The sequence below is a fragment of the Poromitra crassiceps genome (assembly GCF_964638095.1).
Source record: "Poromitra crassiceps genome assembly, chromosome: 17".
NCBI classification, from domain to species: domain Eukaryota; kingdom Metazoa; phylum Chordata; class Actinopteri; order Beryciformes; family Melamphaidae; genus Poromitra; species Poromitra crassiceps.
The window spans coordinates 3,825,766-3,839,681 of record NC_139635.1 but is presented as its reverse complement, the minus strand read 5'-3'; the positions used below and the strand labels follow the sequence as shown (position 1 = coordinate 3,839,681).

General features: G+C 45.5%; 1 protein-coding gene across 1 annotated transcript in view; it reads left to right on the top strand.

Annotated features, from left to right (window-relative positions):
* Positions 1 to 13,916, top strand: part of LOC310792011 (uncharacterized protein) — a gene marked incomplete at its 5' end in the record, with an annotated part of 67,032 nt that overhangs the window by 22,841 nt on the left and 30,275 nt on the right. Inside the window, 2 exons of the mRNA XM_083653693.1 lie at positions 4,605 to 4,778; positions 8,547 to 8,717. Coding sequence (XP_083509819.1) covers positions 4,605 to 4,778; positions 8,547 to 8,717 — 345 coding nt within the window. The remainder of the gene's footprint in view (positions 1 to 4,604; positions 4,779 to 8,546; positions 8,718 to 13,916) is intronic.

Below are 13,916 nucleotides of genomic sequence, written 5' to 3'. Positions count from 1 at the left end.
CGCGAGGCATGCAATATGCTGTAATTCTCTCCATGCGTAATAGAGTGGACTCACTCGTGCCGAGGACAAAGAGAGATGGTGAGAGCTTGTGAGTGACAGATCGGCTGTGGTGCCAACGACCCTCCGGGTTATGGGAGAGCAGTAGGTGAATAGCCTATTGCAAGTAGGCTACAATGTACACGTTTTCTCAATTCATTTACCATAACCCCTCCTTGCGATGTGATAAAGGTTTCTCAGTGAATTATAGTTGATTGCCTCACCGAATAATCTGCTGGTTACCCAATTTTAGCAGCAGAATTTGATGTCCTGGGGTGGCACGTCCATGCGTAATGACGTTTCTGCGCTGCACAGCGCGGAGATTATGGTGCGATCAAGCGCAGCGAGTGTTTTAGCGCCTGGAGAGCAGCTAAGAGGTGCTTTTCAAAGCTCTTAGCGCAAAGTAATTGCGCGCTGCTGACGAGAGGATAATGCCATCTATCCCCACATTTTAGCGCTGAAACGTCTGCTTTGGCATGTGGCACGCCTATGCCCAGTATAATTATAACAGGCATGCGCTTGTGCCTGCCCCCAATTTGCATTGCGCACGGTGTTAAGCGAGCGCAAACGCTATATTACCGCTTTTGGGAAGATAGGGCCCCTGGTCTGTTAATTAGCCACACTCAGTAGCGGAGCGTACGCCGGGGCAGAGGGTGCGGCCGCCACGGGCCCACTCGTCAGGGGGGCCCATCAAAAATTTTTTTTTTTTTTTTTTTTTTTTTTTTTTTTTTTTTTGCAGGCCAGGCCACCTGGCTGGCAACCTGTGTTTTTATTTTTCTTCTTCAGAACAAGCTTGTCTGTAAAGTGGCTTCACTGTAGTCTTTCTTGGACATAATATTGGCTCAGTGAGTGACAAATTGTGTTTTCGGATATAGGGGCTATCAGCTATTTTACAGTTGTGACTTAAAATGACTTTATTTAATAAAGTCAGTGGTGTGAGTCTGAGAGGAATTCAATCGATAGACAATAACATTGGTGTGTTTAAAATGAGATATTCCACTAAATATGGCTAAAACCGATTCAAACATGCAAAAAAGGCACATTTTTCTTCGCGGCCTGGCAGGCCCGGTTCTACGGGGGTGCAAAAGCATGCATTGCACCCTTATTTGTCTGCATGCTCAGTTGAAAAGTAAAAAAATGTATAAATGCTACAGCTGCACACTTACTGTTTAAACTTGAATTATAGTTGTTGTTTTTCTTTGTTCTTTGATGTGATTTTATGGCTTTTTGGCACCTATATGTAACCTTTTAAGGTTGAGATAATTGTATTATCATTATATGGTCCAAATATTTCAGTAAAGCACTTGAAACACTTGAAATATTCTTGCTTGGGTGGTATCATTCTACTTGAAATGATGGTCAAATGCATTATTTTTAGTAAAATAACATGTCAAATTTTTCGGCCGGCCGGCCTTTGGCCGGCCACCGGAGTGGGCCCGGCCTTCGGCCGGGCATCTGCACCCCTTCCTATCTAGGATGCACCCCTAGTCATCTTGTTCTGGAACCGGCCCTGCGGCCTGGCCTGGCCTTCAACAAAAAAAAAAAAAAAAAAAAAAAAAAAAAAAAAAAAAAAAAAAAAAATTTTAATGGGGCCCCCCTAAGAGCTTCGCCCCCTCTGGGCTGATAGGGTCGCTCCGCCCCTGGCCACACTGTTAGCCAATGTATTAATTTTGTGCACAAAGTCCAAAAAATAAGCTGTTGGTAAAAACGGGTGATGAGATTATTATAGCATTTCATATCATATCATGTCATCAGTTATTATATCGTTCTATCATTATAGTGGTCTGATGACTGACACATGATAGACAGATAGTCTTATTAGTATTTCTGTCATTGTGATTGATTTATTACCTGTGTTTTAACACCCTTCCCTTTAATTTTAACTTATTGTTCTTATTGTAGCTCTCATACTGTTTGCTTTTACTTGACTTATTTTCCACCTGATCATGCACTGTATCATGTATTATTGTACTGTTTTATGATGTTTTCTTAAACTGTAAAGTGTTTCGGGACCATGTCTCATGGTGATTTTACACTATAAATAAAACTGAATTGAATTGATTTGAATTGAATTAGATAATACAGTACATTATACAGTAAATAGCTAGCATTAGCCTCTGGCGGTAGCTAGCTGTTAGCTATGTTAGTTATGTGGGCATAAAATGCCACTGAATGACTTGTTAACCAGTTCGAGTCACTCTCTTTCCATAAAGCCCACCAGCTTTGATATCTGTTATCTAGTTGTCTAGTTGGCTCTAAACTAAAGTTTTTCAGAGACCTGGACGAATACGCAGACACAGTAACAGGCTTCATTCAAAAATGCACAGAGGACATAATCCCCCAAAAAATAATCAAAATAATGCCAAACCAGAAACCCTGGATCAATAGTGACGTCCGGGCAGCCCTCCACGCCAGGACCACCGCCTTCAACTCTGGAACACCAGAGGAATACAAACAAACAAGATATGCCCCCCGAACCACTTTAAAAAGAGCTCGGAGAGAATATGGCAGGCAGCTGGAAGCAAAACTGGACTCCAACAACCCCAAACACCTGTGGAGAGGCCTCCACGCTGCCACAGACTTCAAAGGGGAAAAACAGCAAAACAACAACGAGTCACCCACCCTGCCAGACGAACTCAACGCGTTCTACGCCAGGTTCGACCCCTCTGCCAGAGCGCCTCCCCTCCTCCCCCCCTCCTCTCCCACCCCTCTCCTCCTCTCCTCCCCCCCATCACCCCCCCCCCCCCCTCCTCCCCCCCACCCCCCCCCCCCCCCCCGGACCACGACCCGCTACAATTCGCATACCGCCCCAACAGGAGCACAGCGGATGCAGTAGCACACGTGCTCCACACCGCCCTGTCCCACCTGGAGGGGAAGGACACCTACGTAAGAATGCTGTTCGTGGACTACAGCTCAGCATTCAACACCATAGTACCCTCCAGGCTGGTATGCAAACTCAAGGACCTGGGACTTAACACAGCAATGTGCGACTGGATCCTGGATTTCCTGACAGACCGCCGCCAGGTGGTGAGGGTGGGCAACCTGCCAGGGGTGCGTCTCCAGCCCCTTCTGGTACGACCTCTACACCCACGACTGCGTGGCGACTCAAACCTCTAACACCATCGTGAAGTTTGCAGACGACACAGCAGTCGTGGGGCTGATCTCGGGGAGCGACGAGACGGCCTACAGAGAGGAGGTGGGGGCCCTGGAACAATGGTGCCAGGACAACCACCTCTCTCTGAACGTCTCCAAGACCAAGGAGATCATTGTAGACTACAGGAGAGGGGGGGGGGGGGGGGGGCGCACCCCCCAATCACCATCAACGGCACAGTGGTGGAAAGGGTGGATAGCTTCAAGTACCTGGAAGTCAATATCCACCAGGACCTGACTTGGGCCGGCCACACCGCCACTGTTGTCAAAAAGGCCCAACAGCGAATACACGGACTCAAGCGCCTGAAGAAATTTGGGCTAAGGAAAGAAATCCTCAGGGACTTCTACAGAGGCACCATTGAAAGCCTGCTGACTGGCGGCTTCACCACCTGGTACGGGAACTGTACCACCATGGACCGCAGGGCGCTACGGAGGGTGAGGCGCGCGGCCCAGCACGTAACAGGATGTGAGTTGCCAGAACTGCATGAACTGTATAACCAGCGGTGCCTCAGGAGGTCCCTGAAGATCATCAAAGACACAAACCATCCCCACAACAACCTGTTCTTCCTGTTACCCTCAGGGAGGAGATACAGGGTTCCAAAAGCACGCACAAATCGCTTGAGGAACAGTTTCTTTCCGCAGGCCACGAGACTCCTTAACATACACAAATAGTGTAGTAGCCGTACCGTACCGCACTGCAGCTGCTACCATTACGTATGTCTAATGTTTAACTGTATGTCTAATAAGGTACATGCTATTTGCACCTGTATGTCAAATACGTCGAATTTAAAATGTCTAAGCACGTCTAATGTATGCACATGACATGTGCACCTATGTGCAGTGAATATGCCACTGTCTCGGACTTGTCTTATCACTATACTGCCTTATTGCTTATTGTTGCATATTGCTTATTGCTTATTGCTTATTGCCTTATTGCTTATTGTTTTTGCACTCATATGCCTTGCTATATTTGCACTATGTTGTAAACGGAGTCCACAGCACAAGAATTTCACACATGATACTTGTACCATGGAGTGACAATAAAAATCTTGAATCTTGAATCTTGAATCTTGACTGTCATGGCGGCATAACTGTTTCCGGTATTTCCATTCTGGGCGCAGACAAAGCGTTGAGCAAAGAGAGAACAGACAAAGATTATGCTGCATTAGCATAATGAGTAGAACAAGCTATTAACATTCGGTTCTTATCAATGTAAGTTCTTTGGCGCAAATAATGACGTGTTTATACAGCATTTTCATAGAACACAAACAGTTATACAGGTAGGAAAAACTGACTGGAGGGGGGCTTTAAATATAAGGGTCAGTTAAGCTCATTAATACAGTCTGCCAGTAGAAATAATACAATGCTGACATTAAACATAACAGAATAACATTTCCACATGTCTTCTTGTCCTGCAGGCTGAGTGTCTGCCAGCTGTCAGAGAAAAGCTGTGAAGCTCTGGCCTCAGTTCTCAGCTCCCAGTCCTCTAGTCTGACAGAGCTGGACCTGAATAACAACGACTTACAAGATGCAGGCGTGAAGCTGCTCTCAGCTGGACTGCGGAGTCCTCACTGTAGACTGGAGACTCTCAGGTCAGGATCACTGTTACTGTTCAACAGACCATTTAAATGATGTTTCGCATGCACATTAAAGTCCCTGGAAACCAGAAATATTTTATTATTATTTAGCATTTTGAGTTCATCACATCACAGGAGCCTATGTATGTTAATAAGCCACCAGCCAAATTTGAACGATGATGAACGTCGCAAAGTATATAAATTTAGGTTTGACAGTCATGGCAAAAGTCATGAGAATCAATTATATTTTAGAGTGTATTTTCTCCCGCGGACTGTGTGGGCGTGTCCCGTCTGCAGCAGGGAAATTTCCCTCTCTCTTTCTCTCTCGGAGGAAACCGTCTCCTCTCCTCCGGGAGAGAGAGGGAGAGAGAGAGATGGTGTGTGTGTGTGTGTGTGTGTGTGTGTGTTCGCGCATTGCTCCGCGCATAGCGTACTGACTGACGGTCATCTGTCTATCTGTCTGCACGCGCGCACACACACACTGACACACACAGCAGCGCTGTGCACTCGCAGGCAGAGCAGATATCTCTCCCTCTCAAGGTTCCTACACACCGCCGACGAGTCTAAGCGATAAACTCGCAGATAGACAGATAGACAGATAGATAGATAGATAGATAGATAGATGTTGGTTCTTAAAAGAGCCTTTGTGTTGACGCAATGCGTAGTTAGCTAGCTGCAAAAAGGTGTGGGACCACTAGAACTCTGAAGAGAGATGGAGGCAGAATGTGCGGGACTGCGGGTTGCAACAGCAACAAAGGTTATATAGAGCTTATGACGTCATAAGCTCCTGCATTTTAGCACCTCGCGCACTGCTCTCTTCAATGAGGAAGTACCTTGTAGAATCTTGTAGAAAAGTGTCGATTTTAAGGCTTTGGGTTGAAAGTAATGTATAATAATTTCTGAGACATACAATTACTAACATAAGACCCTAAATAACATAGTTAGAACGTTTTTGTGGATTTTGGTTTCCAGGGACTTTAATGTCAGAGAAAATATTGGTTCTCGCATTTTCCTGCTGTGGTCTTTGAAACCAGCTGAAAAACCAACATTCAGCTCCACCTTCTCTCCTCTGAGATGTTTAGATTTTATTTTTATCCTCACTGCCTCTGTTGGTGAAACCTGAAGTAAAGGACTTGTCAGATTCTGTTGAACTGAGTCCAGAACTGAACTGAAAACACAAACCTGATACTGGTATCAGCTGTTAAAGGGATACGCCAACATTTTGAGAGATTCGCCTATTTGCCATATTCCCGATAGTAAAACTGAATGTAGATGCTTTTCTCTTCCCTGTGTGTGCATTAGAAAGTGTGTTTCACCCTCCTGCTAGTGAGTTTAGCACTACAATGGCAGCATACGGTACAGCTGCCTACCCCCCATTCAGTCACCAAAAATACACATTCGAACAGCAGCAGAAACACTCACATGTACATGTTATGACTCGTGTACTCCCCAGGCAATGAAATAAATCCAACATTACGGGAAACGGGCATTTTAGAAGTAAATACATACCAGCAAGTGATGACGGCATGCGCCTCAGGCAAACACGGAAGTAACTTTGGTTCTGCCATAATAGTTCTGGCTAAGGATTTACTTAAAGCAGGACTAAACCCCCCAGATTTCTGGCAAAACGGTATTCTACTTGATTTGAAAACTCTGCAGGCAAGATGGCTGCCTATACTCCAAGACAGTGAATGAAGACAGTAATGAGGACATGTAACTGGTTTGTTAAACTCACATTCCAGGAATATTGTATTTACTGCGATGCTCTAAAGATAACGTAACTGGCGCGTGCCTCGTCCTGGAACCAGGGGTGTGGTAATAGAGAGGAAAACGTGAGGGCCCTTGACTGACAGGGTCCCTAAAAAAAGTTACCACTAGGGAATTTTTTGCTGTACGAAATTATTATCATCTTTAATATAATATTTTATTCAGAATGTACCAATAAAAAGAAGTATTCATCCATAGTAGTCATCCATCTTGCACAACACTCCCTCACTCAATTTTCAAGAAATGGTTTCTCCCTGCATGGCTGGCTGTCTCAGCCATGCCCCCAAGCCATGCAGAGAGGGGGCTCTAAGGGGACGGAACAGGAACAGCGCTAATCAGTTGATATTCCTGCAGTCAGAGAGGGAGCTGCTGCCTCACTGCCGGCTGCTGCACAAAACATGTCAAAGCGAGCAAAGTCAGGCTGGCAGAAAAAGAAAAAGAGAGGAGAAAGAGAGCAGAGGGAAAAGAGGGGGCAACAGTTCCTCACTCAATTTTACAGCAAGAAGGAAGGTGGGTGTGCTGTGCAGCGTTGTCTGTGAATGGATCTGTATTTGGGCGAGCTGCTGTAGCCTACTAGTGACAGGCTGAGGCAGATACGTGACTGAATCACAGCTCTGCCATGTGATGTGTTAACCAGAGAACTGTCCAGTCTGCCCTGCCATCTTTAGCAATGAATATTATTAAACTTTTGTTACAAACATATCAGAGGGCATTTGGAAGGAAATTAATCTGAATGTACACACAACTACAGCCTCTCCCTACTGGAGAGAGTATGCATGGAAAATACAATCACAGTACTTTATAACACCACTACAACAAGGTAAATATAATGGTAACATTTTGCCAAACTGCTGGAGGGAGTGTGGTGAATCTTATGCCAATTTCGGTCACATTTGTTGGTTCTGCCCAGTATTACAACCGTTTTGGATATGCAGAAGGAAATTAACACCATCTTAAAGACTGCCATCCATCTGAATACAGACTTTGTGCTGCTGGGCAGAACGGTGAAAGAAATACAAAATAAAAACAAAAATATTTATTAACAATACTGCGCATAACAGCTCTGAAACAAATAACAAGAAGCTGGCTTCAAAAAACAAGCCCTCTGATAGACAAATTGAGAGAAACGGTTCAACAAATATATCAGATGGAGTACTTAACTTATAAGATTCAGGGGAATCTGAAACTATTTGAAGATAGATGGTCTAACTGGTTAAACCACTATCAGGTGGTGAAGTAATCTCTCTCAGTGCAACCAGATAAAATAATAACAATAATGACCTGAAGCTACTGAATTGATGTTCCCTATATTAATGTGGACAGTCACGTAGGGGAGCACTACCTTACTTTGAGTAAGGCTCTGTACTTTTCTTTTCTTATTTTATTTTTATTTTTTTCTCTCTCACAGGTATTTTGTATCTGTATTTGTAGGTTGCGTTGAGTGTCACTGGGTGAAGCACACACCCATGTCATCTAATCTGTATGTATGTTATGTATGTATGTTTATACGTATTTGTCATGTCTCTATTATATACAAAAAAGAAAAATTGCCATCACTACAAGATAATATGGGAAAAGATGTATGAAAATACAGGATGACAATAAAAAGTATTAAAAAAAAAGTTTATTTATTTAGCCCTAATTCACAAGCATATCTCAAAGGGCTTTACAGAGAATGTGTCTAACTGAAAGTCTAGCTAAGCACTATCAATGAACAGGATTGAACAATCTTATATTATAGAGGGAGAGAGGAGAGAGAAATGGGGGTGGAGAGAAGGGCGAGAACAGGGGGAGGGAGGGGGAGAAGAGAGAGCAGAACAAACCGGGTGGCTGGGCAATACGGTTTAAATCAATATCACGATAGGCACAGGGGTCAGTTTTGATACCAATGTATATCACAATATGGTTCATGTAAAAACATCCTGTTAAGTAATCCAATTATCTTATCATATATATGTAATTACCTGTGTGTGTGTGTGTGTGTGTGTGTGTCTGTCTGTCTGTCTGTCTGTGCAGGCTCTCAGGTTGTCTACTCACAGAGGAAGGCTGTGCTTCTCTGGCCTCAGCTCTGAGCTCCAACCCCTCCCATCTGAGAGAGCTGGACCTGAGCTACAATCATCCGGGAGCCTCAGGAGTGACCCTGTCTGCTGGACTGGAGGATCAACACTGGAGACTGGACTCTCTCAGGTATGGAGAGGCAACCCTATCTGTCTGGACTACTACTACTGGACATAGGCGTGCCACATGCCAAACCAGGCGTTTCAATGTGGGGATAGATGGCATTATCCTATCGTCAGCAGCGCGCAATTACTTTGCGCTAAGAGCTTTAAAGCACCTCTTACGCACCATAATCTCCGTGCTGCGCAGCGCAGTGCAGAGTATGTCATGAGGCGGCAGGGGACTATTTACAGCAACACACAGGGAGGAGGGAGCGGAAGCCACTCTGATTGACATGGTCGGAGCCAATGACAGAGCTTCTTAAGCGGGGAGCGGACATCCGGCAGCGTCTGAAACCGACGCCTCCAATGGGAGAGCAGAGTAGAGCAGGGGAGGGTTTATCCCAGTTATGGGGACCTGCGGCGCCAGACTCCTCGGACGGAAGGGAGAGGAGGCTGGCCAGCGAGACTACCCATAACCTTCGTCTGTGGTGCCAACGACCCTCTAGGTCCTAGAGGGTCGTTGGCACCACAGACGATCTATCAATAAGCTCTCTCCATCTCTCTCTGTCCTCGGCATGAGTGAGTCCACTCTATTACGCATGGAGAGAATTACAGCATATTGTATGCCTCACGCACACACAGTGATTGCGAGACGGGAATCTGATTTGTTTGTTTGATGTAACGCCCAGGCATTGCCTGGCCACACCTGTGAATAATTCTGGTGCTTAAAGGAGAATTTCGTTTTTTTTAACCTGCAGCCCTCTCCTCACATTAATTATGATCTGACGACTCACCCAGTGTTCTCCGCAGCGTTTTTGTCCGTCCTAGGCGTTGTTTTGAGATCAATAGTGTCCAAGCGAGTCCTAGAATGGAGCTCCGTGGGGGCCAAGTGGCAGCGTGCTTTTCCTCCATCTAAATAGACAGTTTTATTCCCGTTCCTGTACCAAGATAGGGCCCAACATCTGCTAGAAGGCTGAGAGTGACACACATTTTCTCTGTCACACTGAGAAGAGGAGGAATATTAAAGAGGACCTAAAACAATGAAAATAGAGACCTACACAGATCTTTGCGTATTACATTAGAAAGATGTACGACAATAAAAAATAACATCATAAAAGTAAGCCATTGTTGAAAAAACAAAACATTTTTGAAAAAGCCTTTGTGCTATATTTGTAGCCTAGTGCACCACCATCTTTATTTGCGTCAGCACATGACGTCACGGGGATGGCCGTACAGTACAGTGCAGTACAGCACAGTGCAGTAGAGTACTGTAGAGTGCAGTGCAGTACAGTACAGTACAGTACAGTAGAGTACAGTAGAGTGCAGTGCAGTGCAGTGCAGTACAGTACAGTGCAGTGCAGTGCTGTAACAGTCCAGTAGTACGGTAGAGTACAGTACAGTGCAGTACAGTACAGTAGTACAGTATAGCACACTACAGTACTGTACAGTACAGTACAGTACTACAGTACAGTACAGTACAGTACAGGAATACAGGCTAGTCAAGTGTTGGTACTAAAGGCGTTTACAGACTCGTCCGTCAGAGCCTCGCCCCGCCCTCCCCACATGACGGCGGGTGGACGCCGTCATGTGGGGAGGGGACGCCGTCGGCTGACGGGGGCTCCTCCAAAATGTAACTCAGCGGCGACGATACGTGTGTGACGTCAGCTGCACGAGAGTTGTGATCAGGGCTGGACTGCAATGTAATTCTACCGGTGCAATGGCCGGTGGGCCGCTGGCTAGTGGGCTGGTCAGGTTGGTGAAAAAGTATGTATTATGTATTTGATTGGGCCGGTAGCGGCCCATTCAGGCGTCAATAATGAATGATTCTGGAGTGAGACCGGCCCTCTAACCAATCAACGTTGGTCCACGTGGGTCTGGGCTGGCCGTCAGCGCCCCATTCAGGCGTCAATCATGAATGACTCTGGCCCTCTAACCAATCAACGTTGGTCCACGTACAATTGGGCCAGCCCATTGCAACTGTCTGTCACTTCAATCACAGTGTTTGAAAAGTGGCGCTGCATCATGGCACCATCGTCCACCTAAACGGATTAAAATCACTGACTTCACATCGACGTCGTCGTCTGCGTCTCACTCGTTTGAGGTAAGTGTGGCAGCTATTTGAATTTGACCAAGCGATAGGATGCTGGCTTGTAGCCTTGACGCGGTACACGCCAAACTCTATTAGAAAATGTGGCAATTTAACACACTGCCTTCCTTGATATCGGCAATCGCACCTACCTGGTAGAAAACTACCTAAAGGCCTTCACAAATTCGTAGAGCCTGCTGGTAAATTCGGCGTACATATGATCGACCAAGCACTACTTAATTTCAACAAAATGACAACTTTTAGGATTGGTGCACACTGCTAGGTAATCGATGAGTGAGCTAGCTAACGTAACGTTATTCATGGTGGTAGCCAGGTGGGTTAAACGGCAACAACGACGTTATGATTTTCACGTTTTTATAACGTTTAGATTAATATCTAAACTGTGCTTATTACAGTAACTTATAAACAATATTTAATTTCCAATGACTTGCTTGCTTGCGCCATCAAACACAGGCATGGAATGAGTTGAGTTGTAACAGACTATGGGGAAAGATACATCAGACATATGGGAAATGTTTGTGTGGCTATTTTATGTCCAAAGTAATCTACTCTCTATATTTTTTGGTTTTGATTATCTAAGTTTTAGTTAAGTTTAGTTGTATAGTTTCACCTATAAGAATACTGATTCCTAGTGGTAAGTAAACGTTGAGTTCTCACTGGGCACGTTTATTCAATGCTGCAACATCATTACACCTAAAACCCCTAGACCGGGTCATAACATGTGGCTTTATAAGTAAATCCCCAACCCATGCAAGCGCGAGCGAGAAAAATTGGGCCGATTCGAAATTGTGGGCCTGTCTGAGCCACATGGCAGGTAGCTTTTTTGGTCCCAGTCCAGCCCTGGTTGTGATTGGCCGTTGCCGGGACACCGGGACACGGAGTCAAATTATGACGACGATAAAGAGGTTAGTAGCAAATCCGAATCATTTTGCTTTGTGTGCCAACTTCTCCCTACTGCGTCGATTCTAAATAGCTTCTGTGTGTGTCGGAGGTTTACTGCAACCAACATGCTGACTGACGTCCTAGCATGTAGGGCTCGCTGGCGCCGGCAGACGACGAGACGGCTCCAATTCGAGGCGGACGGACGAGTCTGTTGTGGCCTTTAGGCTTTTGAATGTTTTGATGAATCAAAACAACCACAAAGAAAATCAGAAAGCCAACAGTGTGTGCTGTGAGCCTGTTAGAAACACTGCAGTCATCAAACCAACTATATGGAGGAAAAGAAAGTCAGCGGCAGGGTGCCTGAAACTGGGGGGGATCGATGCATTGTAAACAATAGGCGATGCGTGCAGGGCTTTTAGCCTGATGTCAACCTGTTGAAAATATGTGCTGCTAAGAGGTTTGGATGATCTGAGGCCTATATCACGAAGCAAGATTAGTGGCTTAGCGAGGTAACTTCAGGTTTAACCCTGGGTATGCCATGCTAGATTAGATTAGATTAGATTCTTTAATGACCACACAGCCAGGCTGGTGGAATTTGTTTTCAGTACAGTTCATATGTAAGCAATGGTCCAACATTAAACATCATAATACATACAGTACATAAAACACAATAACAGTACACAATACAGTCATAGCAGCAGTGATATGGGGGTTGTTACAGAGAGTTCAGTGTCCTTATAGCAGTGGGGAAGAAACTGTTGGTTGTCTTGGTGGGCAGAGACCTGTAGCGCCTCCCGGAGGGCAACAGCTGGAAGATGTGGTATGCTGGGTGAGTGGGGTCAGAAATGATTTTTTTTAGCTCTATTTATTGTCCTTTGGCGGTGGATGATTCTCTGTAGTTTGTTTTTGGAGTGAGTGTCCAGACTGCTGTACCAAACTGTTATGGAGAAGGTGAGGATGCTTTGTATGATGGCCAGGTAGAACCGGAGCAGGAGATGTTTTCTTATTCTGAATTTTTTGAGCTGACGGAGGAAGAAGAGTCTCTGATTGGCTTTTTTGTAGATGTAATCTGTGTTGGTTTTCCATTTGAGGTTATTGCTTATGTGAGTGCCAAGAAATTTCAATGAGTCCGTGGTGCTTATTGGTTTGTCGGAGATGAGTATGGGGGTTTTGGGGTATGGCTGGCGTCTGAAGTCGATGATGAGTTCTTGGGTTTTGGATGAGTTGAGTAGGAGGTTATTGTCTGCGCACCAGGTAACTGTTTGGTTGATCTGTGCACGGTATTCTGTTTCATTATTGTCTGTGATGAGGCCTATGATGGTTGTATCGTCTGCGTATTTGTAGATGTTGAAGGAGTTGTAGTGGGATATGAGCAGGTTGGTGTATAGAGAGAATAGCCAGGATGAAAGGACGCAGCCTTGAGGGGCTCCTGTGCTGAGGTACAGAGGGTGAGATGTGATGTTGTTGATTTTTACCTTCTGTTGTCTGTTGGAGAGGAAGCTGTGTATCCAGTGGCAGATGCAGGGGTCAGTGTTCATATCCAGTAGCTTATTGATGAGTTTGGCCGGGTTGATTGTGTTAAAAGCAGAGCTGAAGTCCATGAAGAGAATGCGGGCGTAGGTGTTGGGGGGGTATCCAGGTGTTGCAGGAGGTGGTGGCTGTGTTGACTGTGTCTTCTACTGATCTGTTAGTTCTGTATGCAAATTGATGTGGATCCATGAGGGGGGTGGTGTTGGTTTTGAGGTGGGTGAGAGTGATGCGTTCAAATGATTTCATGGCTACGGATGTGAGGGCAATTGGTCTGTAGTCATTGAGGCATGATATGTTGTTGGATTTCGGTACGGGGATAATGGTGGACTGTTTGAAACACTGGGGGACTGAACATTTACGGAGGGAGGAGTTAAAAATGCTGGTGAAGACGGGGCCAGTTCTGCAGCACAGTGGTGTAGTACAGATGGACTGATGTTATCTGGGCCTGCTGCTTTGTTTTTCTTGAGCCTTTGGAAGGTGGTCCTCACCTCTTCCTCCTGGATGTGAAAAGGAGGGGGTGGAGGCAGGGGACGGGGGGTCGTGGGGTGGGGGTGGTGACTGTACAAATCTTGTATAGAAGGTGACTGACGCTAGTTCACTTCTTACCAAGATAGATCACCATGGTAACTTTTGCTTCAGAGCTAACCTGGTCTGGAGCAGGTTAAGTTCAGAGGATAAGATCAAAACCCATGAAAGACCCACCTTCTT